This window comes from Mobula hypostoma, chromosome 18 (assembly GCF_963921235.1).
Source record: "Mobula hypostoma chromosome 18, sMobHyp1.1, whole genome shotgun sequence".
Taxonomy (NCBI): Eukaryota; Metazoa; Chordata; class Chondrichthyes; order Myliobatiformes; family Myliobatidae; genus Mobula; species Mobula hypostoma.
Window position 1 is genome coordinate 53052425 of NC_086114.1, and position 27578 is coordinate 53080002.

The 27578-nt window shown below is 40.1% G+C and overlaps 1 protein-coding gene across 4 annotated transcripts in view; it reads left to right on the forward strand.

Moving 5' to 3' along the window:
* The window catches only part of znf592 (zinc finger protein 592), a 221210-nt gene extending 193934 nt beyond the window's left edge, over positions 1-27276 (forward strand). For 3 of the 4 annotated variants that reach the window (XM_063070873.1, XM_063070875.1, XM_063070874.1), the window contains exons 8-10: positions 10615-10727; positions 19180-19315; positions 21853-27276. In XM_063070873.1, the coding sequence (XP_062926943.1) occupies positions 10615-10727; positions 19180-19315; positions 21853-22341 (738 nt within the window). In that variant the 3' untranslated portion in view covers positions 22342-27276. The remainder of the gene's footprint in view (positions 1-10614; positions 10728-19179; positions 19316-21852) is intronic. The other variant, XM_063070876.1, reaches the window with a different exon arrangement.
* The last annotated feature ends 302 nt before the right edge of the window (positions 27277-27578 follow it).

Sequence of the window (27578 nt, forward strand, 5' to 3'; positions counted from 1 at the left end):
TTGTGCCAGGGGTACAAAGAAAAGCTGCCAGCATTCAGCCATGAAGATGGATCTTGGCAAAATACAGTCCAATATTACAAAATAATTCCACTTGATCCTTGTTTTACCTTCACTATATTGAGCAGTATTGATTGAAAATGAAATTTATTATTTTATCATGAAACAGAATTAGGCCACGACCCCTCGTACCTGCTCCATCATTCAATGCTATCTTGACCGATCTCATGTCACTGACTTTCCTATGATCACCTCATTGTAAAAACAAACTCTTGCGATTTAAGACATGAAAAGCTTATGCATCATGATGGTGCAAGTACAGAAAAGGCAGTTTTGGGCCTGCGTCAGTATGCTCTAAGCAACTTGGACCAGGTACAGGACCAGCTTATTGAGCCAGGTGGTAGAAAGGGAAAGGTTTGTTTTTTGTTCAAAAAAAAGGATCTTTAAATAATCCTGTTCTGGGGTGCAGATGTTGTTGGTGAAAATGAGCATGCAGCCAAGACTCTAGAAACTGTAAGGTGACAGACAGAAGGCATCATTGATTCAAGAAGCCACTGGGTGAGAGGAAATGATGGAGTCCACATTAGAGAAATAAGTTCTGTGGAACAATAATGAGCTGATACTATATTCTAGGACATTTGGACATGCAGAGTTTGAGGAGCTATAAATAAATTAAAGCCCTGGAGGGTAAATCTCCAGAGAAAATGAAGTTGGTGCCCATCTGGGAGATGATGGCTCATGTAAATCTGAACCTGTATAAATATCTAGAGAATTTGTAATATGTGCAACCAGTTGTTTTTCAATTTTTAATTGAATACTCTGCAGAGGGGCTGTTCAATATAGACAGATTTTGGTGTTTATGACGATCCTTTAACAAACTCCCTTCAGGTATTGATTAGAGCAAATTTACTTTCACAATCATTTTTTTTCTGCTTGACCAAATTCAATAAACTGAATGTTATTTTTTGTTCTGCTGAAATGTGCTTTGATGAGACAGTATGATGCAATAATGTTGAGGTCTCTGGATTATATTTTTAATCATTCTGTATTTTTTTATGGGAAGCAGAAAGACTTAACAAGCTGTAGACTTGTTCCCATTCCTTGAACTGACTCACAGCAGAGGAACAAGCTGGTCATCTTATTATACTGTACAGTGCACAGATGCTTATTGCACCAAGAAAAGGAGGTCATGGGGCAAAACTAAAGCATAAGTTATCAAAGGTATTTAACAATGATCAGAAATGCACAACAGGACCAGTTGAGAGAAAAATACACAGTATTTGCCCAGTTGTCAGTATACAATGCTAATAACAAGTAAGGCTTTCCTTTGATATCATGTTTTTTCTAACACCTGCAACTCTCACCTGGATTGTATTAAAACTTCATTACTAAATGTGGAAAAACTTAAGCCCTAATTTACAGAGTGAGAAACAACAGTCTGCAAACTCTGCCCCAGTCAGGCTGTTTCCACCACAAGAGAAAGTGTTCAATTTGAGTCGATGAGCTTTCATTACAGATGTTTTTTCTACTCCTAAGATCTAGTGTTTCAAGGTGGTGCATATGACAGTAACAATGTACGGTACAGCTTCAGGCATTACATAGCATTCCCTCATGACCATGCCTTCATGGAATTGCCTTGAATAACAATAATAGCTTCTTTGAAATGAAAGAAGTTTGGTAGCTTGGGTTGGCTGCTTAATTGTAGGGTTGTTTGCCCTAAGCACCAGGCTTGGTGAATAACCCTACAGACAATAATAGCTTCTACTTTTTTTTATTTCTTATTTTTTATTGAGATACAGCACAAAGTAGGCCCTTCTGAACCTCGCCACCCACCATCCCTGATTTAACCTTAGCCTAATCACAGGAGAAATTACAATAACCAATTAACCTACCAACCAGTACTACTTCGGACTGTGAGAGGAAACCAGAGCACCCTAAGAAAACTCACTCAGCCTCAGGGAGAACTTACAAACTTTTTACAGGCAGCGGCGGGAATTGAACCTGGATCGCTAGAACTGTAAAGTGTCGCACTACCATAAAACACTTCAGCATAGAAAAACTTCCTAAGATAGTTCACAGAGGCATAGAAAGAAGGTTATGGAGGAGGAGGTTCGAATTTCTGAATGAGGTGGAATCATGAAATGGAATTGCAGTCTTGAGGCTTTACAGCTGTTAGCATTGCAGCTAGTTGTGGAAGGGAGTAGAAAAAGAGGCTTTCTAGAGAACTTGAAAGTGATTCTGTAAAAGCTAGAAATCCAGAGTAACACACACAAAGTGCTGGAGGAACTCAGCAGGTCAGGCAACATCTATGGAAATGAATAAACAGTCAGCATTTCGGGCCGAAAGCTTTCATCAGGACAGGAAAGGAATGGGGAAGAGATCAGAATAAGAAGTGGGGGGAGGGGGAGGAGTACAAGCTAGAAGGTGAAAGGTGAAGCCAGGTGGGTGGGGGAGGGAGGTGAAGTAAGAAGCTGGGTGATGATAGTTGGAAAAGGTAAAGGGCAGGAGAAGAAGGGATCTGATAGGAGAGGTGAATGATCATGGGAGAAAGGGAAAGAGGAGGGATACCACAGGGAGGTGATAGTTGAGGAGAAGAGAAGAGGTGGGGGGAGGGGCCTAGAGTGGCGAATCCTTCATCCAATTACCTTAAAAATTATGCTCTCTCACGTTAGCCATTTCTGCCCCGGGGCGGGGTGGGGGTGGTGTTGACTATCCACTATCAATACAGCTCATCCTCCTTTGCTCCAAAGAGAAAAGCCCTAGCTCACTCAGCTTTCTTCATAATGCTCTCCAGGTGGCATCATCATCCGAACTCTCCAAAGCTTACACATTCTTCCTATAATGAGGCAACCAGTACTGAACGCACTACCCCAAGTGTGGTCTAACCAGAGTTTATGGAGTTACATTACCTTGTGGCTCTGAACTCAATCCCCCAACTAATGAATGACAATGCCTTCTTAACCACCATGTCAACTTGTACAATAACTTTGAGGGATCTGTGGACATGGATCCAAGATCTCTCTGTTCCTCCACAGTGATAAGAGTCCTGCCGTTAGCCCTGTGCTCTGCCTTCATGTTCAGTGAAGGTCACACTTTTTATGATGTGCTGTCTGAGTACCTAGATGAGTAGCTGCATTACATTTTGTAGATGGTATACACTGCTGTTACTGGTATAGGAGAAAGATGTGCTTTGTAAGGTCATCAGGCAGGCTACTTTATCCTAAATGGTGTAAAAATGATCAATATTATTAGATCTACACTTATCCAGGTGAATAAATTGCTGACATGCCTTGTTGATGGTGGAAATCTTTTGGAAAGTCAGAAGATGAATCACTTACCACAAGGTGCCCACTGTCTAACCTGTTCTGATTACAATATTTATTGGACAGGGCCACTTGGGTTTCTGCTGAATGGGTAACTCCCATATATTTGTGGTGAGAGTCTTAAAAATGGCAATGTCAATTATATGTTCCGGGTGTATGCTTGGACTGTCTTACTGGAGATGATCACTTGTGTGGCTTGAATATTACTTGCCTGAATGCTATTTGAGCTATTGATACATGTAGACATCAAGAGCTTCTTTTCTAAGGAGTTGCCAATGGACTTGTGTGGCAGTATTGTCTGACAAGATTTCTGGTAGTTGTGTCGATGGTCAAGCTCCTCAAGTCCCCAAGTATTAATACACAGGCAGTATCCTCATTGCGGTAATATTGCCAAACATTGTTTAATATGGAGAATTATTGGTTCATCTGCTGAAAGAGCACTGTGGGGGTAAACTGGAGGCTTCCTTCTTTACATTTGACCTGCAGCCATAAGATCTGGAGCCAGCCCTGAGATTTGTGGCTGTTACTCTCACCTGCTACAAAACTACTGTACCTCCATCCCAGGGGGTGGTGTGGGTCTTCTCTCTGTGAGAGGGAAGATACTCAGTGATTGCCTGGCACACCTTTTCGGAATTATTCTTAATTGCGAGGAATAATGTTTTTATACACCAACAAAGTCAAAGATGGCGTTATAATATGTGGCCAATAATTAATTGTGTTTTAGGAAAGCATTTTATAAAATGTGGATAGTGTCTAGCAACTACTGACAAATCGTGTTTGCTTTTAGCCACATAATAGAATTTTGCCAGCCAGTGCTTTAACTGGCAGTGGGAAGCTGTGGTTGACTTTGAACACAGTATTTTCATCAATTTAGCCCTGGATTTTATAGAAACAAGAACAATGTATTAAAATCAGTTTCTTTTTAACAACTAAAATTCTAATTTTGCCAAAACAATGAAATGTGCAGCCCTACTTGTAGGAACATCGATTATTTTTGTTGGTGTTTATTTTGTCCTTTTGGAAGATGCATTTTCTGGAGAGAGAGCTGTGTTTATTCAGCATGTATGTGGATACTGATCATGCTTTGCAAGAACAGTCTGTAATTGAGGAAGGGTCACAGGAGGAGGCAGCTGCCAAGCTGTCTAAGATTGGAAGAAAATCTGCTGCCAAAACTCTGGCTAAAATAGGATTAAAAAAAAGTGGAGCCAACTAGGGAAATTACTCAAAGCTAGAAATGGTGAAATGTTCAAGGAAGTTGAATAATGCAGAGGTAATGAGAAGCTTTGCATCATATTTGGAGTCTTAACGTTTCTAATTATTTTTTGAGAGAGATGGATAGTAATTGTTGAAATTCAAAGATCTTTTAAGAAAAGGGATTATGATAGTTAAGGAAACTAAGTATGCAAGCATTTTAAGACATACCAGTAGTAATGGCAAACTAGGCAGCTTTATATTTTCAAGTGGAGAGTGATAGTGATTTAACAAAGGTCAGCAGAAATTAACAGTGCCTGTTTTGCAGACCATTTGATTATCGGGGAGGAAGGCAGGTCCCTCAACATATGTTTAAGATGCAACAAATGCTCTACCTCTCTGAGTGGTGTTCATTTTAACTATTCATGATTGAAAGATTTGAGTGTGTATTCTATGATAATGTAGTCATCAGGATTACATGAAAATGGCAAGAAATTTATTGTATTTGGTGGATTTGAGCTAAAATTTACATAATCATTGTGCTTGATTGTTGGCTTTGTGATATCCACTTGGGACCAATAGTGGTTTGTATGATTCCAGGTGATTTCCCCTAAATGAAGTATACAGTGCAGGAATACAGTCGATAGCTCAGCAGCTACAGTCATGTGAAAGATTTTGTTAGTAATTGCTATAGCCACTGACTTTGTGGAAGAATTGCTGGAGGAAGTGAGTGGGCCAGGCAGCATCTTATGGAGAGAAATGGACAATGTTTGGGGTTAAGACCCTTCATCTGGTTTCTGGATATCATTTGCAATCCCTCAAGTGAAGCAGCAAGGGCGCCATGTGCCTAGTTAATTTTTGTAGAACTGTAAGATTGCAATTACCTGGTATTTGCCAACAATGACAAAAATCCCTACTACTCTTGCTGCTTTTTATTAATTATTCTTTAAGTTATAGTAGGAATGCCAACCTGGCTGGAATTCTTCCCACCCCCACCTGTACTGCAATCAGCCTACATCACCCCACTGTGATTGAATGGCCATTATTTGACAAGCAATCAAATTTAGACTTCCAGAAAAAAAGCACCTCCTCTGCCACCTGGATTATATTTCTGTAAAATACAACATTTTGGCATTCTTTACTGACAAAAAGTGTAATCCATCATATAAAATTAGTCTATTACCCATTGAACTGCATTGGTAACTTCCCTTATAGGAATAGCTCTTGGTGCAAAGTTGGCCCCTTAAATTCTAAACGCCCCATTCCTTGAATGTTTTGCATAGTTTTAATATGTGTACAAGTCATAAGAATTAAAATCTTAAAGATCCAGACAGGAAGCCTTTTTGCCAAGAAGCAGTGATATCTTTCTCCTCCACTCTCTTTTGATTTTTGTTGGGGGAGGAGGTGCAAAGTGTGAAGCTAGACCCAGCTCAAGTATTTAAAAAGCATTTTGTTATAATTCTGACTCATATGATGTCACCAGCAGTGCCAATTAAATGCCAGGTTAAGCAATGAATAAGGAAATCTCACTAGTATCCTTTTTCAGAAATTATAATTGTTAAACTTAATTGCTGATCCTCCAGTGATGAATTTTTGAAGTTCATTTGGGTCTATTTCTGATGGCATTCCAAGGAAGGAGACTAAGGCAGCAGGATTTACAAACATTCTGACAAATTTGCTTAAAAGCTTTCTGTTTGGCGTAATTCATTGCCAGATTGGAAAACATGTTTCCTGGTCTCCCCCCCCCCCCCCCCCCGTGAGCTGTAGCTCAAATTCCAGGAACTCTTGTGTTGAATAGATATTTGTGAAGAGTGCAAACAATTGGATTTGTATGTTTAAAACTGCAGAGGAGACATGGGTCTTATTTCAATTGGAACTCATTTCTAAATGTTTTAAGCTTTGTTTTCTTCTTTGTTCTTTGCTTTCCAGAATTTGTCTCAGTCTTTCAAAAGACATGTCAATACCAATGGCTTGGGCTAGATGCTATTCCTTAGACCCTACCCTGGAGACAATGTACAAGTGTTTTCAATCCACTGTTACTGCCATTTCCATTGAAATCATCTACCTTTGGAGCAAATTTGTGTTTATATGTCAGGCTATTTTGTTTCACGATGTTCGCCATCAAAAAGCTCGTTTTGGTGAATATTATTGGTAACCATGATGCGTATTTTTAAAATATATAATTTAGTGCATTTTCTGTTTGCTTGAAGGGCAGTGGATTTGTTGACCTGTAGAAAATTTGTCATGGTGAGTTTACTTGCACAAAGAAGGATTACATAGATTGATAGCTTTTGTGTACTCTGTGTTTTCAGTTCTTCTGGCATCTCTAAATAAATTAAAGCCTAGTTTAGACTCCAGAAAGACGACTTTGCCATGCAAATCCATCAGAAGGCAACCACGTTGCCTTGAAACTGTAGATAAGTTATGCAAATACTGAGTTAAGTGTTTGAATTATCATTTATTTTGCAGGTTCGTTTTAATTTGTTTATTCATTATGCAGCAGTGTTGAATTTGCTTTTGACATTCCTTTGATTTTCTTTAACTGTAAAAGTCCAACTCAAAAGCTGCACATTGAACAGTTTCCCCAGTAACCAGATACCTTATTTCAGTGTCCATGCTAAGAAGCTTTTGTTCCATGAATATTTATCATTGGATTATTTCTAAACCTTATTAAAATAAATCAAAGTTTTTAAAGCATTTTCTTCCTGTATTGTTTATATTACTGTACAGGTTTCCCCTGCTATCCAAGAGTAGAGCATTCCTATGAAACTTTTCATCAGCCAAAATGGCATAAAGCGAAGAAGCAATTACCATTAACTTATATGGGAAAAATTTTTGAGCATTCCCAGACCCAAAAAATAACCTACCAAATCATACCAAAAATCAGCACATACACGCATGCGCACACACCTGCCCGCTCAAGGCTTCACGGTCATGATAGTCTTTCTTAGGGTAAACACAAGTTTAAAGCAGGCACTTTTTCTCTATATAAAGTAGAAGTAATGTATGTACAGTGTAGTTTCACTTACCAGAATTGGGAAGATTTAGCCAAAAACCGATCTGTAGAAAAAAAATCGGCACGTACACACATGCGCACACACCTGCCCACGCAAGGCTTCACGGTCATGGTAGTCTTTCTCAGGGTAAACACAAGTTTAAAGCGGGCGCCTTTTTTCGTAAAAGTGAAAATCCTCTTCAGATTTCTTTTGGTTAGCGAAAACAGGTACTAATGTAGGTCCTTCGTAAAAGCGAAGTGGTGCAAAAGCGAACGTTCGTAAAGTGGAGGACTCCTGTATTTCCCAATGTTACTTCCTAATGTGATTTATCCCTGCCTGTAGGTGTATGGGGTTGGGGAAGTTCAATGGCTGCTAGAGGCTGCAGGTGATCTTTCTATTAGTGGGAGATTTGCTTGCAGGGGAATTCAGTTGGTGCTAGAATTATCAAAGTTTCATTTCTTCATTTTTGGGATCTGGTTGTTGTTCAAAATCAGAAACTGATTTATTAGTCCTGACTTGTTTGTGAAATTTGATTTTGGCATCAGTACAATGCAAAGACACAAAATTGAATTGCAAAATGAATAATGCAAAAAAAGTTAGTGGTATATGGACCATTCAGAAGTCTGATGGCAGAGGGGGAGAAGCTATTCCTAAATGTGTCTTCAGGCTCCTGTACTTCCTCCCTGATTGTAGTAATGAGAAGGCATGTCCCAATGGTGAGAGTTCTTAGTGATTGATGCTGTCTTGAGGTACGAGTAGGCAGCCATCAATCCCAGGGGATCATGGGTTTGTGCCTCTGGTAGACTGTGGCCTCTCCAGGGCGCAAGCCTGAGCAGGAAGATATGAAGAACCGGCTGTTGTCCATGCAGTGGGTTCCCCCTCTCCACGTCACTGATGTAGTCCAAGGGAAGAGCAAGCACCGATACAGCTTGGCACCAGTGTCGTTGCAGAGGTTGCCAGAGTGAAGTTGTAAACAACATCAAACTGCCTTAGGGACCCAGCTCCAGATTTCTTCCTCTGGGTTTACTCCTGAAGCTTTTTCCGTGGATGGATATGACCACAAGGCAGCGGAGGTTTAAAGTCAGAGTTTTCTTTCTCCTAGGCAGGCTGCCATCCAAGGCTGACGAGCCCCACCTGCCCGAAGCAACTGGTTTTGAGGCGCTAGTGGTCTGCTGTTGCCCCTTCTCTTGTCAGTAGAAACAGTTCCGCCAGGCCTAGTGGCTAAGCCACACGTGAAGGCCAAGAGTTGGACTTGGTTGTCAGAGGCTGTCAGAGACGCATGCCATTTGGAGCACTTTCCCTACTACCACCCCCAGCTCTGACAACCTTAGAAACCTTGAAGTACCACTTCTTGAAGATGTCCTTGGTGCCCATGATGGAGCTTGCTGAGTCTACAACCCTTTTCAGCCTTTTTCGAGCCTGTTCACTACTTATCCCTAATTACCTGTGAGAGTTGTCGCTGTGGATAACATTGATGTTCAAATTAACTTTGGTCAATGTATGGATGCAGTAAGCAATTGGGAAGGGCAATGGTATGTTGGCCTTTATTATTAGAGGATCTGAATATAATAGTAAAGATACCTGGTTGCAAATATGCAAGTGCTTAGTCAGACTTAGTCATGTTGTGTCATGTACAGTTTTGGTCTCTTTACCTTAAAGGATGTACTTAGCGTAGAAGGAGTGCCGTCAAGATTCATTAGACTAGTTTATGAGAAAATATTGAGTAGATGAGGGCTCTTTAAAAGAATGAAAGATCTCATCGAACTTTTTTTTGAATTCTTACAGACTTCTATAGGTTGTATATTGGAAGGATGTTCTCTGTAAGATGAAGAACCTAGAGCCAGAGGTCATAGTCTCAGAATAAAGGGTAGGCCAGTTGGGGCTGAGAAGAGGAGGAAATGTTTCTTCACTGAGAGTGGATCATTGTAATTATCTACCCCAGAGGGCTGTGGTGTTTCAGTCACTAAATTCATTCAGGACAACGACGGGTTACTGGATATGAAGGGAACCAAGAGATGTGGGGATAGTGCAGAAAACGTCTTTGTAAGAGAAATCAGCCAAGATCTTGATAAATAGCAGAATAAGTAGGGTGTCCTGTAATAAATATTATATAAGCTTATCATCTAATTTGTGATGTTAGACAGTTCTAGCATAACCTATCTGCTTTTCCTTCCTCCATGTTAATACCAGAACATTAGAAAGCACCCAAAACCAGCTGCTGTCTACACTACATCAAACATGCATTTTAGAAGTACACTGCTCTTTCACTTTGCCTTTCCAGCGCCCCTAAAATCCTCTGCAGAGAATAGTTTCCATCTTACCCTATTGTTCACAATCGACAGTAATCAGTCTTCTGCATCATTTCCGAACATCGATTGTAGATAATACCAGACTTCCCTATGTAGAATTTCTTGCTTTCTCTTTAGAGATGAAATCGATTATGTAATCTAGATGTGGGGAAATCATAAATTTAAAACACACTTTAAATCAACTAAGGAATTTGAGGGAAACTTAATTACTTTGGGAGTGATCAGAATGTGAAATGTTGAGTTCAGTCATGTAGGTGCATTTAAGAAGCAAGATAATTAATCAAGTGAGACATGGAGATAATACTTACAACATGAGATAAAGTAGGATGAGTCTATTCCTATGCAGTCCTCACTGGTAGTGACTCTTAGTCTTGATTCTGTGCTATAAATTGTACATAGTACAATGAAAGGAAATAAACAAGCTTGGATTGGTTCTGCCCTGTAAGTAAATTAGACCAACAACACACCACACCATGGAAGTGCAAGGTACAGTGGAGCTTTGCACCTGCAGGTTCTCTTGGCGAACTGAGCTTTTTTTTACCGCACCTTTCTGAATTCTCAGTCCCTCTAACTCCCTATAATAGAAAGTAGCATAACATACTTCACAGGAATAGGGGCTCAGCCACTACTCTAGCTGATCACAATAGATCACTCTAACTGATCTCTAGAAAATTTAGCCAAATACTGAACTAAAGCATTTTTGTCTCCAGATCTATAACCAAGGTAAGATGAGACACATACAACTTTGAAGATGAAGCAATAATTCTGTATTTCAATCCCCTTTCTCACTTTCAACAGTCAATGAAGAGATATCCATGCCGACAGTGTGATCGTTCTTTCAACTCCTCACATAGTCTGCGTAGACATGTCAGAGTGAATCATGATGGCGTCAAGAGAACCTATATCTGTTGGTAAGCATTGTACCAGTGTATATTGTCTAATTTACCTGATCAAGTCGCGGGGTTAATAAATTGGAATGTAATCATTGGAATATAGTCACTTTCCTTTTTTCCTTTTTCAGGAAAGTGCCATGAATGGGAAGAAAGGTCTCATCTAAAATACTTGCTTGTGTCTCAACTAGCACTGATTCCCATTCAGTCATCACTACGTTGCTTACTGCTGAGGCATATCTTGATTTTCAAAGCTGCCGTTGTTATTTTGAGCAACAGACACCAAGTGCTGGAGGGACTCGGGTCAGGCAGCATCTATGAAAGGGAGTAAACAGATGACGTTTTAGTCTGAGGCCCTTAATCAGGACTGAAAAGGAAGGGGAACGAAGGCAAAATAAGAAGGTGGGGAGAGGGAAAGGAGTACAAGCTGACCAGGTAGTTCGGTGGGGACGGGGGTGTGAACTAAAAAGTTGAGAGACAACTGGAAGCAATGAAGGACTGAAAAAGAAAGAATCTTCTAGATATATTGAAGTATATTCACACACTCACAGTTCAAACCGTTAAATCATCTCCAACACTCAGTTCCATAGGTATACTTCTGCCATTTTGCAGATCCTCTATTTTAATTATTGACTACTATGCCTTCTATTGATAAGTTATTAAGCTCTGGAGCAGCCTCTCTAACTTTCCTTCTTTCCTTCCTCAGATGGATTACAATTTTTTTTTGATAATGCTCCAGGTTATTTTCCTTACCTTTAAAATTGCTATAAAAATACAAGCTTTTTCCAGGAAGGAAAGGGCTATCATACAAGGAATGTTTGATAGCTGTGGGTCTGTACTCACTGGAATTTCGAAGTTTGGGCAGGGGGAATCTCATTGAAACCTTTCGAATGTTGAAGGGCCTAGACATGGTAGATGTGGAAAGAATTCCTGTGGTGGGGGAGTCAAGGACAAAAGGGCACAGCTTCAGAATAGACAGGTATCCATTTAAAACAGATGCAGAAAATTTCTTTACCCAGAAGGTGCTAAATTTGTGGAGTTTATTACCACAGGCAGTTGTGGAAGCCAGGTCGTTGGGTGTATTGAAGGCAGAGCTTGATAGGTTCTTGACTGAACATAGCATAAAGAAAAGGCTGGGGAGTGGGGCTGAGGAAGGGGGGCGAGGGGAAAGGATCAGCCATGATTGAATCGCGGAGCAGTCTCAATGGACCAAATGGCCTAATTCTGTTCCTATGTCTAATGGTTTCAAGCTGTTGGGAGAGGGATATTGAAATGAGTACTGAAACTATGTCCTGTTCCTGTTTGTTTTTGACTGATGCCAAACAATTTCTTTACACCCACAGGGTAGGGTGTCATTTTAACAATTTTAAAAGACAAACAATTTTATTTGACACATTGTTTGTAGCTACAGAATATATGAGCCTTAAAGACAATGCATAGTTTTTAAGTGCAAACACGAGGAAATCTGCAGATGCTGGAATTTTAAGCAACACACATAAAAGTTGCTGGTGAACGCAGCAGACCAGGTAGCATCTCTAGGAAAAGGTACAGTCGACGTTTCGGGCCGAGACACTTTGTCAGGACTAACTGAAAGAAGAGCTAGTAAAAGATTTGAAAGTGGGAGGGGGAGGGGTGGAGCCAAGAGCTGGACAGTTGATTAACAAAAGGGATATGAGAGGATCATGGGACGGGAGGCCTCCAGAGAAAGCAGGATCTCCCAGTGGCCACACATTTTAATTCCACGTCCCATTCCCATTCTGATATGTCTATCCACGGCCTCCTGTACTGTCAAGATGAAGCCACATTCAGGTTGGAGGAACAACACCTTATATTCCATCTGGGTAGCCTCCAACCTGATGGCATGAACATTGACTTCTCTAACTTCCGTTAATGCCCCACCTCCCCCTCGTACCCCATCCGTTATTTTATTTATTATATATATTCTTTCTCCCTCTCGTCTTTTTATCCCTCTGTCCTTCTCACTATACTCCTTGCCCATCCTCTGGGCTTCCCCCCTCCCCCTTTCTTTCTCCTTAGGCCTCCTGTCCCATGATCCTCTCATATTCCTTTTACCAATCAACTGTCCAGCTCTTGGCTCCATCCCTCCCCCTCCTGTCTTCTCCTATCATTTTGGATCTCCCCCTCCCACTTTCAAATCTCTTACTAGCTCTTCTTTCAGTTAGTCCTGACGAAGGGTCTCGGCCCGAAACGTCGACTGTACCTCTTCCTAGAGATGCTGCCTGGCCTGCTGCGTTCACCAGCAACTTTTATGTGTGTTGTGTAGTTTTTAAGCTGGGGGAGTGGTGCACCAGATGCAGTGAAACAATATGCAAAGAACTATACATGGTAAAATTCAAATTCTGAAACTGCTGTGGTAGTGTATTAGCATCTTCAAAAGAGCAAAGTCAGCTCTTTCAAATTGAAGATCAGTGGTGTGGAAGTTTACTTTGAAGTGGTTTTTTTTTTAAATTGGGTAGCTTATTGAGAAGTGTCTATGAACAGTACTTAAAAGTTCAGAATTTTTGAAAAACTTGCTTCAAACCACTTTAGAAAAATAAGAGGGGGATCTCATTGAAATCTATCAAATATTGAAAGGTCTAGATAGAGTGGATATTTCCTATAGTGGGCGCAGTCTAGGACCAGAGGATCCAGCCTCTGAAGAGAACAGATGTGGAATTTCTTTAAGCAGAGGGTGGTGAATCTGTGGAATTCATTGCCACAGATGATTGTGGAGGCCAAGTCATTGGGTATATTTAAAGCAGAGGTTGACAAGTTCTTGATTAGTAAGGGCGTCAAAGGTTACGGGGAGAAAGCAGGAGAATGGAGTCGAGAGGGATGATAAATCAGCCATGATAGAATGGCAGAGCAGACTCGATGGGCTGAATAACCTAATTCTGCTTCTATGTCTTATGGAGAAAATATCCTAAGAATGTGGGAGCAGTGATGGAAAGCAGTTAACATCAATACACTATGCCTATAGAAACTGAGGATAAAGAAGGAAAAACAAATAAAACTGGTAATTGTCAGAATTTGTACATCTGATTTCATAGAAGTATAGGAATGACATACCTCCACTCTGTTTACTAAGTTTTTGGTATCCTCACAGAGCCATACTGTCCCTTAAAAATTATTATCATATTTAATATTCAGCCTTGCCAAGGTTTTGAAGTTTGCTTTTGATAAAATTGAGCAAATGAGTAAACCTCAACTTCCTTTACTGCTGTCTGAGTTACACAGTAAGAAATGAAAGTTAATGTGTCAGTTGGTGTAAGTAACCAGTATTACAGCAACACACCTTCTTAGTAGTATGCCACCTTGTGCATTTTTAGGCAGCGTTGTGGAGTCACATAAATTCTGTGTATTGATTGTCACTCCATAGAATATTTAAAAAAAATTTAATGTAACTGAATCATCAAGTATCATTTGGGATGCAGTCAAACAGTGATGTGAATGAAAAAAATTGCCTCATTTTAATCAGGGTTCTATAGTGCGTGATAAAGTCATTCAATGTCAGATTGAAGCTGATAGAAATCTGCATGAAATTGCAACTTTACACAAATAACATGGTAATTGTGGTATTAAATTTTTGCTTGTTCATTCTAGATAAATAGATACTTTATTGATCCCAAAGGAAATTACAGTGTCACAGTAGCATTACAATTGCGCAGATATACAAATATTAGAAGAGAAGTAAGAAAGAAAAAAATAGTTACCTTAAACAGGGTAACAGGAGGGGGTCATCACTTCCCTGGCTATAGGTTGACTCCTTATAGAGCCTGATGGCCAAGGATAAGAATGACCTCGTATAGCACTCTTTGGAGCAGAGTGCTCCTCTGTTCAGCCAAGGTGGCATGCAGAAGGTGAGAAACACTGTCCTGAATTGCCAGGATTTTACATAGTCCTGTGTTCTACCACAGCCTCCAGTGTGTCCAGTTTGACTCCTATAACAGAGCTAGTCTTTCTAATCAGTTTATTGAGCCTGTTGGCATCACCCATGTTGTTGCCAGTGCCCCAGCACACCACCGCATAGAAGACTGTACTGGTGACAACAGACTGGTAGAACATGTGAAGGAGAGACCTGCATACGCCAAAGGACCTCAATCTCCTCAGAAAGGAGAGGTGACTCTGACCCATGTACACAGTCTCTGTGTTGGTGCTCCATTCAAGTCTGTCAGACTAGGTGCACCCCCTTGTACCCCCTGTAGATCCTCACCATCAATAGTAACAAGGAGAACCAACTGCAGTAATTTGGAATATTTGAAAGTAATATAATGTGGCTGAATCATCAACTATTGTTTATGGCAACTTGAATGCTGGAAAGGCTTTTTTTCCCCCTCTTTATGCTTGATCTTTTCCACAAACCAGTTACTTCACAAATGGACTGTGCACTCCAGACACTAGAACTCCTGCTTAACCCTGCTAGCTATTACTGCCTGATTTAATATAGCTCCTTTAACATAGTATATTTCCAAATGCTTCAAAGCGGTGTTGTCACCCAACATTAGACATTGAGATATTAAGCCAAATGAACAAGTCCCTTCCCATCAGGTTTGAGGAGCATATTAAAAATGGGAAACACGGGAGAGATTTATGAAGAAATTAAGGCTTTGACTGCTGAGGCTGTATGTCTAGGGAAGATTAGATACAGGGAAGTGAAATCCAAAGGGAGACTTAAAGATGTGAAAAAATCCTTTTAAAGAATAAGCAACACACACAAAGTGCTGGAGGACCTCATTGGGTCAGGCAACACCTATGGAAATGAATAAACAGTTGACGGTTTAGGCCAAGACACTTCTTCAGGACTGAAGTGGAAGGGGGAAGATGCCAGAATAAAAGGTGAGGAGAGGAAAAGGAGGATAGCTAGAAGGTGATTGGTGAAGTCAGGTGAGTAGGAAAGGTCAGGGGCTGGAGAAGAAGGAATCTGATAGGAGAGGAGAGTGGACCGTAGGAAAAAGGAACAGGGTAGGGGGTGGACACAAGGGAAAGTGATGGGCAGGAAGGAAGAGGTAAAAGGCCAGAATAGGGAATAGAATAAGAGGGGAGGGGGAGGGGGGAAATGTTTTAATATGGAAGGAGAAATCAATATTCATACCATCAGACTGGAGATTACCCAGATGGAATGTAAGGTGTTGTTTCTTCATTAAAGAATATAGTGTTTCCAACAGGGAAATGATGCAGGTCAGTAAACATTGTTAATAACTGAATAAAATAGTATGAATAAGGACATAAGCCATAGTATTTTGGGTGATTTCCAGAATGGATATCTCAAGCCAACAAAAGGAGTAGGTAAAGGTGTAAACTGAGGCATATCCACAATTGGGCATTACTCTGAGGGTAGAAATGGACTGTGTAAGGAAAGACAGTGATAAGTTAGACATATCTCAACTAAGGATCAATAAGTTCCAAAGTTCAAACAACCTGATTCAGTGTTAGACTTACCTGGGTTAATGTGTAGAGCTGGTGGCTAGAGAGCAGTTTGGGGTGGGTCAGAAGATACTGGCTTTTGTGTTCCAATAGTTATTTGGAAGACTAAGTGCTATGTTTTATTTTAAAAGCATAGTCCAGAATCAGCATGTCAGCATTTTGTTCCTGTGGGTGCGATCTAGTGTAGAAACTTCTCAGGCCTGATATACTATGTACATGCTTTGCATGTATGTAGATTCCTCCGAGACATCAATATGGGTGTGCCAAACTCAAAACATTTGGGGAAATAGTGGTGCTTTGCCACCTAGTGGACATATCCTGTAATTATTCGGACCAATTATTAGAATTCAAAGGTTGATGTATATTTTAAAGAAGGGCAATGCTTTGTTCTAGACATTTATATTTATCTGGAACTTAATGGGAAGGTCTGCCAACTCTTTTGTGCAAGTGTACATGTTCACAAGTTGCTGATCTATTCAGACATCCTGATTAAGCCAGTTTGGTATCCAAACAGCGCTACTGACACTGTGCCTGAGACAGTGGGAACCAGGGAATCGAAAGTGTCCTCAATGTAGGTGTAAAGGGACTGAATAAGGGGAGAAACAGATGGAGTCAAGGTGTGAGGAGATACAGTGCCTATAAAAAGAATTCACCCTCTCCCCCTTGGAAGTTTTCATGTTTTACAACATTGAATCACAGTGGATTTAATTTGGCCTTTTTGACACTGATTAACAGAAAAAACTCTTGTGTGAGTGAAAACAAATTTCTACAAATTGGTCTAAATTTAATACGATTATTAAACACAAAATAATTGATACTATAAGTATTCATCCCCTTTAAGTCAGTACGTAGTAGATGCACCATTGGCAGCAATTACAACCTTGAGTATGGGTGAATAGGTCTTCATCAGCTTTGCACGTCTGGACACTGCAATTTTTCCCCATTCTTCTTTACAAAGCTGTTCAACCTCTATTAGATTACATGGGGATTGTGACTGAGCAGCTCTTTTCAAGTACAGCCACAAATTCTCAATTGGATTGAGGTCTGGACTCTTGACTTGGCCTCTCCAGGACATTAACTTTGTTGTTTGTAAGCCATTCCTGTGTAGCTTCAGCTTTATGCTTGGGGCCATTGTCTTGCTGGAAAACAAATCTTCTGTACTCTTGCAGCCTGGATTAGTTTTTCCTCCAGGATTTCCCTGTATTTTGCTGCAGTGAAGCATCCCCACAGCATGATGCAGCCACCACCATGCTTCACAGTAAGGATAGTGTGTTTTATGATGACGTGCGGTGTTTGGCTTACGCCAAACATAGTGTTTAGTCTGATGGCCAAAAAGCTCAATTTTGGGTTCATTAGACCATAAAACATTCTTTCAGCTGACTTCAGTCTCCCACATGCCTCCTGGCAAAGTCTAGCTGAGATTTCATGTGAGGTTTGTTTTTTCAACAGTTGCTTTCTCTTTGCCACTCTCTGATAAAGCTGCGACTGGTGAAGCACCCGGGCAACAGTTGTATGCGCAGTCTCTTCCATCTCAGCCTCTGAAGCTTGTACCTCCTCCAGAGTTGTCATAGGTCTCTTGGTGTCCTCCCTCACTAGTCCCTTTCTTGCATGGTCACTCAGTTTTTGAGGATGGTCTGCTCTGGGCAGATTTACAGCTGGGCCACATTCTTTCTGTTTCTTGATGAATAACACAACTGTACTCCAAAGGATATTCAGTGACTTGGAAATTTTCTTGTCTCCATCTCCTAACTTGTGCTTTTCAATAACCTTTTTGTGGAGTTGCTTGGAGTGTTCTTTTGTTGTCATGGTGTAGTTTTTGCCAGGATGCTGACTCACCAGCAGTTGGACCCTCCAGATACAGGTATATATTTACCACAACCAATTGAAACACCTTGACTGCACACAGGTGATCTCCATTTAACTAATTATGTGACTTCTAAAACCAACTGAGGGCACCAGTGATGTCATATTAAAGGGGTGAATATATAAGCAACCAATTATTTTGTATTTTATATTTGTAATTAATTTAGATCATTTTGTAGAGATCTGTTTTCACTTTGACGAGATCTGTTTTCACTTTGATATGGAAGAGTCTCTTCTGTTTACCTGTGCTTTAAAAAGCCAAATTAAATCCACTGTGATTCAATGTTGTAAAACAATGAAACATGAAAACTTCCAAGGAGTGGTAAGTACTTTTTACAGGCACTGTAAGTTCACTGGAGCTAGAGCAGGCAGAGACAATGGGTCCTGTTTTTTTTTTCAATTTGTGTTCCTGGTTTTAGATGAGAGATTGCTCCAACCTCTCATTTCAAAGGCTCTGGACAGGATATCTCCTGGTGTGATAAGCTCTGAGATGGTGACTGGGTGTTTGGGGGTGTCACATTCTGGGGGTAGGAAAGAGAAGGTATCCAAGAGCTGCTGTCAGTCAGTCCACCAGGCTGTACTGCCCTTGGCTGCAAGTTTAACTGTTGGGATTTGTGCATAGTGAATGGAGTGCTGCGTGTTTGGAGTGAGGTGGAGAGGGAGCAGAATGTCTGGATAAATTGGGATGAGCAATGGATGGCTGGATTCCAAAAACTTTACAAAAATAGCTCCTATTGCTGTACACCAAGAAGAGTCTCCTTGCTGTCTGCTGCAGGGAATGTATCATCCATTATTTTTTCCTCAATTGCCTCCCATTTCCTGAGGAGCTACTTCCCAAATTGTACCATGGGGTACGATATCCATTAGAGTTACAATAAATGAGATCACACTACCCAGAATATGGCCATTTAGAAATGGGTCAGCAGAAAAGGCTCTGGAATGATAATATAGCAACAGATTTATCTCTTCAGTTATATTTTTAAACCTTTTTGTACTGAAAATTACTCATCAAAAATTTTTGCTGAACTAATCTGTGTTTATTGTTTGCAGTAGCTGTCTTCCCATTTAAAAGTGAAAAGTATTTAAGATTAATTAAGATTAAGTATTTAAGATTAATTGATCTGAAAATAACTTGCGTGCACAAGCAATATCTTTCAATATTTCACCATTTTGCTGTCATTTCCAGGTACTGCACAGATGAAAAGCACTTTTTTGCCAAGCGTTTCATGCTTGTAAAACATATCAACCTAATGCATGGCATCAGAAACCCAGACTTCAGCCAAATGTCCAAAGCTGTTCACACAAGCTCAGATGCCAATGTGGTGAGTCTTTCTTCCCCATTTGCTATTTTAAGGTAGATATCAAAGGTTTTGTGTGGTGAGAAGGCAGAAGGATGTGAACAAATGTCTGGAATTTCTTGCATTAGGTATAGCCAATCAATGAGAGGTGAGATGCATCACACCAAGAAACTTGAAAATCAGTGGCAAAGTCTTATTTATCCATGCTGCTCTGAGCACTGATGAGATCAGACCAACAAAATATAACAAGCAAAGGATTTGAGTTTTAGATTTTCATGGTCTTTGAGCAGAAAAAGTCTCACCAAATTCATGCTAACCATCAATAACCTATTTAGACCAATCCAACACAGATTCCATTTTTATATAAATTTGCCCTACATTCCCATCACTTCCTTCTACTCACCTGCACACTGAACAAATTGCGGTGTCCAATTAATGTACCTGGATATCTTTGGGATATAAGATGAAACCAGAGCACCTCAAGCCCATGCAGACATAGAATTTGCAAACTCCACTCAGGCAGCAGTGGAGACTGGGATTGAATCCAGTATGATAGAGCATTGACGCAACAGCTACATTACTGTGTGGCCCATGGAGTAGTTCCAGGACTTGAGAACCTAATCAAGTCTGTGTGCTATAGATTTGCCCGCTTCCCCCAGCTGCCTGCTAGCTCCCTCATGGTTCCGCCTCCTTCTACTACCCATTGTGTTTTCCCCTATTCCTTCTTGACCTTTCCTGCCTATCACCTCCCTGCTTCCCCTCCCCCACCCCTTTATCTTTCCCCTTACTGGTTTTTCACCTGATACCTACCAGCCTTCTCCTTCCCACCCTCCCCCCACCTTCCTTATAGGGCCTCTGCCCTTTCCCCCTACAGTCCTGACGAAGGGTTCCGGCCCGAAACATTGACTGATCATTTCCACGGGTGCTGCCTGACCTGCTGATTTCCTCCAGCGTGTTGTGAGTGTTGCTTTGACCCCAGCATCTGCAGATTATTTTGTGTTTACGACAGGTAGAGAACTGATTGGCTGTCATGAAACAAATACAATAAACAGGTCCTTTTCCAAATGGCAGATAGTGATGAGTGGGCTGCTGCAGTGTTTGAACCCCAGCCACTTAGATAATGATTTAGGTAAGGGAATTAAACATACTAAGTCTGAGGATAACACACAGCTGATTGGGAGTTTAAGCTCTTAATAGGATGCTGAGAGGTTCCAGTATGATTTTTACAGGTTTAGTGGACAAATACATGGCAGCTGCAGTGTAATGTGGATAAAGGTGGGAAAACAGATTATTATCTGAATGGTGAGAAATTAGGAAAGGAGGAGATGCAACAAGATCCAGGTGGCCTTTTACACCAGTTGATAGAAGTGGAAGTCCAGGAGCAGTAAGCATCGAAGTGGGTACATTGGCCTTCATTGCAAAAGAATTTGAGTACAGGAGCAGGAATCTCTTATTTCAAATGTACACAGCCTTGATGAGACCATACCCAGTGCAGTTTTGGTAACCTTTTCTGAGGAAGAATATAAATTGCCTTGGAGTTCAGTAAAGGTTTACCAGACATATTCCTGCAATGGCAGAATTGACATGGGAAGATTGAGATGGTGTGAGCTTTTATCTGCGGGAGATAAGATGCAGCAAAAATATTCCAGCTGGTGAGAAATCCAGAACAGGTCACAGTCTAAGCGTATAGGTAAGACATTTAGGCTGAAAACCATGAGAGGAAGGAAACATTTCCCCACAGCAAAGATGTTTAAAGTTGAGGATAATGATTTATGGTAATTAGATCTGAGAAAGAGTCCTTTCACCCAGAAGGTGGTTGAAATCTGGACTACACTGCTTTGGAGGGGTGATAGAAACAGATATTCTCACAACCTTTAGGAAGCATCTCGATGAGCATTTGAGTCAAATGGACCAAATGCTGAACAATAGGAACAGTATAGATGGTTATTTAGTAGTCTGCATGGACTTGGTGGCGCGAAAGGTTTGTTCCTGTGCTTTGCAAATCCATTACTCTGTGATTTAAATGGGGTGGGTATGTCAGAGCACCACCACTTTCAGATCAGATACTATGTTGACGTGAGTATTCATCACTGTTCCTCCAATACTACTGGAACAAAATTCTGGCAATAACAACACTTTGGGAACACCTGCATCTTAGGACCTGCGCAGTTTAAGGAAACAGATAATCACCTTCTAAAGCAACACACACACACAATGCTAGAGGAACTAAGCAGGTCAGGCAATGTCTATGGAAGGAAATAAACAGTCGACATTTCAATTCTGATGAAGGGTGACACTCCCCAAAACATTGGCTGTTTATTTCTCTCTATAAATGCTACCTGACCTGCTGAGTCCCTTCGGCATTTTGTGTGTGCTGCTCAAGATTGCCAGCATCTGCAGAATCTCTTGTTATCACTTTACAAGTGGGTAGCTAGGAGCAGACAATCAATGACAGCCATACTGGTGGTGCTCATGACATGAAAATAAATCAATACAGTTACAGAGCATACCTGCTTAAAGATGTCAGACTTGTGATTTCTAATTGTTGTTCCTTTTTTGAGGAGGACTTACCTGGCAAGCGGGTGGCAAGTGACTCTGAAGCAGCTGAGCAGCCCAGCTCTAACACCATAGCATCGCTTCCCAAGAAACTGAAAGTTGCAGTGTTCAAACAGTACAGATGTTCCATATGTGGTTATATGACCAAGAGCAAAGCTGATTTCCAGGAACACATACCTCAGCACAAGACTGATGGTTCAACCTTCCAGTGCTCGCAGTGTGGTCTCTGTTATACATCGGCACTCTCCCTAAACAGGCACCTCTACATTGTCCACAAGTTCAAAGAACCTGAAAAGCCTCAAGCAAATGTGGTTCGTGAAAATGGGCAAGATGAACATAATGGGGAGTCAAACACTACGTCAGAGGAAGATGTAGATCTCCAGTGCCAAGTTTGTAGAGATGTTTTTGACAGTAAAACAGCATTACGTTCTCATGTTCGGACTCATGGGATGAGGTTTATATTATCTAAGCAGAACGGAGGATCGGAGCAGTGATTCCATCAGCCTGAAGGAGAAATTTTTCAAATCTCCAAATCTCCTTCAACATGGTCTGCAGTGATAAACCTGGTTCATAGAGACATAACACAGCAGCATACAAACATCTAAGGGAAATTGGTCCTCATTCAAAGCAGAACAGTAAGATTCTTCCTGCCCTTTCAAAGGTTCATGGTGGTGAAGCAGGAGTTCCTTCTGGATCCCTCTTTCTGTTTTTTCTTTTACTTGCTAGGTTTTGTACATTTGTACAACCCAATGCACAATAGAACTTTACAGGAAAGCAAACTGAGTATGCTCTCTTCATCCTCCTGTCAGTGCCCTCAGACTTTGTGTCTTGCTATGATTTATGTGACTTTGCATGTTTGTGTCAAGCCCAGCTTTCAGTTCAAACTTTCCACTGGCTTGAGAAACTCACGGTCCATGATGTCACAAAATGCAAGCACACCCGCTGCCTCTGTACTGGACAATATTAGATCAGATTTGGGGTTAGAAGTCCAGTATCTTTGTCTCGGAAAGCTAATTTAGTTGCTCAAAGTGAATAGTTCCCTTTTTTAAAAAAAATCTGGTTTGATCTGAATGAGATAAGAATTCACAATGTGATGTGGATAATTCTAAATATCGTCACTCTCGTCCCTTATATAGAAGTAAGTAGAAAGTTTACACTGTGATGAAATGTCTGCAAACATTGGCAGTGCCCTTCTCATTGTTTGTTGTGCCATTATACCTTTGAGATTGTTTTCATTTTATTTTGTGCCTTGTTATTGATTAATGTCCTTCTTGCTTGGCTGCTAACAAAGCGCCCAAGTATTTTCAGCACGTGCCTTCAGCTGACTGTTACAGTTGAATCTTTTATGAACAGAGTAATAGTCAAAATGCACTGCGTCAAATAATTTTTTTAGGTTTTCAGTATCTGCAGAATCTCTTCTGTTTGTGTCAGACTATTGCTTTTTGCAAAATTTATTTTATAATCACAGCCCAACACCTCCATTCCCCTTTTCCTTATTCCAGCACAAAAAGTACTGCAAACTCATGCAGAACCATTGCTTAAAAAATGACTTTTCTTTATTTGTACTGTAATCTGAGGTTGGTTCAGGTAAATCTCATAGCTGTGGGATATAAGACTTTGTCCCTTTTAAGACCCCTGCCTTAAGGTACAGGACCCCAGAGGTGATCTTATTATCACTTGTGTGGTGACTCCCTCTCAGTTATGAGGCCTCTATGCACACTGATAATTCTGTGAAAACCTTGTGACATTGCTTCCAGTTACATTTAACCACATTTTTTTTCTGTTGCACTGCCTCCCAGTTGGAAGAACGCCCACAAAATCATGGACTAACAGCACAAAGACAGGCTCTTTTGCCTTCATTTGGTTCTGGTGAATTATTTTAACCACACAATAGCTGTTGTAATCCCAGTCTATTCCCTTCCAAGCACCTCTCTTAATTTCTTTTCCATAAGAATTTATAACCTGTGGCAGAGCACTCCACATTTTAATGAACACCTTTGCTTGAAACAGACAAAAATCTTCTCTCACTTCTTCAATTCTACAGAGAAGTGGGGGGGGGGGCGGGGCGGGGACGACCAACTATTGAACAAGTTAGCCAGGGCACTTAGCTGCACCTGGTGAAAGGATGTTTTGAGCCATTGCATTTATTCCTCTTTAATTTGGAATTTGGAAGACCTGCCTGTCCTCAAACTTGCTAGGTAATTCAAAGCACTGCCTATGGTTGGGAGGGACAGATGGTAGAGGGGTAGAAACCACACCATGCTGTATGGCACATCAAGGCACAATTCCTTTAAAAAAAAGACCAGTTAACTTGAACAAAGATAGTGTATTCAGGTGGTTTTCGGGGGGAAAAAAGAGCTAAAACTAGAGGAGGAAACCATAGAAAAGCCAGTTTTTAAAAAATCATAGCTTTGAGACAAAACATACTGTTTGTTGAAATTGGAATTACCTGCCTGGTATTGTTCATAGTTTATCGAGGAAACGGATTTTTAATGGTTTCTGCTCTGAAAGCGGGAGACCTCCTTGCAACACCTCACATCATGCAGGAGGAATCACCATAAAGTAATAAGTCACCCAATTATAGTTGCTATTTTATTTTTATATTGTTTTATTCATATTTATGGCTATTAGCAGTGTTACCAGCCTTTTAATACTTCGCTCCTGTAATTTAAACTGGGACTTCTGGTAGGCTTGCCATTCTGGTCTGGAGGAGGTTTATCTGCTGAGTGCTTTGATTATTTTATTACATTGTGTGCCTCAGACGTAGGTTTTTGTATTAAGCCAATCAGAATTTGTTTGGAATTTGAATGTTCTCTCCTGAGATGACACTTTGAGATTGATTCAAGTGGACCAGTGATCTTATGAATCACCAATTTCTTGTTAAGATGCAAGATGGAAATTCAGTTTTCCAAGGACCAGATACCAGCAGCATTTCAAACGGACAACCCAGAAAGAGATTTTCCATGTCTTCAAAGAGCAAACTGATATAAAATTAACAATTGCACATCATCCTTTTTAAATATGAGAGAAATTACTAAAATCATGGTGCAGATTTTTTTTAAATTATTAAATTGAAAATTGTGCTATTAAGTTAGAATTTCAACCAGTTCTTGTAATTTGGAAGAAATCAAAATCTGTTTGATATATTCCCAAATACTGTAAGTAAAGTGAAAGTGTCTGACTGGTGCTGGTTACCAGAGACTAGTGTGGGTTACTGGAATCATGTAACAAAGCCAAACAGCTGATGGCCATTGGACCATTCCTTTTAGTTTAATCTTTGCAACTAATATTTCAAGATGTAGAGAGGTTTGGTAACTCAGTTGAGTTATTCCTGCTAAGTGTAAATTGTGAACTGAAGCATGGTATTCAGACAAATGCAAGGTAGGTTGGGCCTTGTTCAGGTATCCAAATAACCCCTCAAACAGGATGACCAAAATAGCCCTTTTAATTCCCACTCCTTTTTCTCCCATCCAAAGTAGGCCTTGCTTGTCTGGAAAGTTGGGGGGGGGTGTGGGGGGGGGAGGTGTTTTCCTGTTAGACTTGGTTGTGCATTGGTTTGTTTGTTTTCATCCATCTTTTGTGCCCATTTAAAGTGGGGATTGTAAGAGAATGGCTAATGACTTCACCTTCCTTGCTGTAAATCACTTCAGAGCACAGCCATTTAATGGAAGCATCCTCAGCTTCTCTCACCCCTACTGGAAAGAGTGATACATTCCTTTTGTCCACTCATTCCTATTAAGCAGATGTTACAGAATGTATGAGATTGAATTGGAGTCTATGCCAATATTTTCTTGGTAAATGGGCAGTGCCATTATACAAGGATGTTCATTATTGGGCTTATGCATTGCCATTCCCTCTTGTACCATTGTGAATGGCATTAAAGTAATTTACAGGAGGACCAAATAAAGTATTTTAAAAGTTTTTTTAAGACTTGTGTAATTCCCTGCATAAAAGACCACTATACTGTATCTTAAGTTTTATAAAATTAATTCCTTTAAAGAATAATGTATCTCCCATATTACTCAATTTTATAAATTACTTTGGAGATTTATGTTTAATTGTAGTCATATTGACTAAAGTTTTCACATACTTTCTATTTAAGTGCTGTACTACCTTACACTGTCATATTCATATGATCTGTGTTATATTACACTTAAAGGGGACATTCCAGACTCCAACAAAACTCTTGAGACATGAATACTCCCCTCCTACTGCCCAGGTTTTCCTGCCGAATAGCATCTCCAGTGGTGCCCTACCTGGTCCAAAGAGGTTGTTAGCTTGTGTTTACTGTGTAGAGATATATTTAGTAAACTTGTATCAATTCAAAGAGCTTGATATTCAGAATATTAATTGGAATCTGGAGTTTGCCATTTAATATTTTTGAGCCAGAATTCAGCTCTGTTATTTACTGATAAACAGTCAAAATAATTTAAAATATTTATCTAGAATTCAGCTTTGTTCACTTCTTATTTCAGTGTCTTAATACAACATATACAAACATTTGTACTTTTGATAAATGTGTATAGTAGCGTGTAGACAGACGTTTTGCAAGGTATCCCAATATAGTTTGCTAAAGGTAGACCTACATGTTATCAGGGATTTTCCCCACCCCAAGCCATCACCCTTCTATTTAATCTGCATTGGCCTCTGTGCCTTCTTATTATATTTACTTAAAAATATTTCAAATAAAAGCAACAATGAATTTAACAGCCTGTCCTACAATTATCTCTATATTGCTGTAATCTGTCCTCTGTAAATATTTAGTAATATTCAGCAATTATCCTATGGCAGTACTCAGTATGTCAGAGGATGCACTGTTTTATAAGGCTAAGAGCATTTCACCAAATAAAACAGAATATTATTCTTCTGTAAAATGTGTCCCCTTAATGCTGCAAAGGCTATTAATCTCTGAGATAAATATTTATTTTGGGCAGTGCACACTACTGGAATAGTAGGGAAAGAACTGTAGGCAATGTAGGCCACAGTTGCTGATAATTGGCTACAAACTATTTTTCTCCCTGCAGCTTTCAGACTTAATTAACCCCACTACAATTTATTTAGTCATAATATGCTTTAACTAGCAAAATATTTGTCTGAGATGCTTCATTAGGTCTGTAGAATAGCTTTGATTAATTCAAATGTTCTGCTGGTGCAAAGGTCCAGTCATTCATTTCTGCATACCTCAAGCCTTGGCAGCTTGTGTCGTTCCCACTTTCACTTGCTACAGCCTCCCATCAGTGACTGAACAGCATCATAACCTCAGCAATTTGTTATCCAAACTCTGCATCTCTTTCCATTTTAGGCATTCATTTCAACCAGTCTTTTGACCACACTTGTTTATCATAAGTTCTAATATCTCTTGTAATCCTGCTTACTGCTACTATTGTAGTTCTGTTGGAAAGTTTTACCACAGGAAACTAAATGTAAATTAAACTTATTGAACAATTTTGATAACTATGAAAATTATTCTAATACCTCAGTGTTTTAATTATAGTAGATTGTTATGGAGCATTATGACAATTTCACCGCGTTCTTATCACATGCAATTCCTTAACCTCCTTGGAACAGGATATTGAAGCAAAGTATGGAGACGCTGCATACTGATTCTTCACCATACTGTAGATGGTAGGTTTTCTTCCTTTCTAGATACTACATTTATATGTAACAAAATGTCAGCTTTTTGGAAGGCAGATGGAATATTGCAGCAATTCAACAACAAACTGATCTGAAG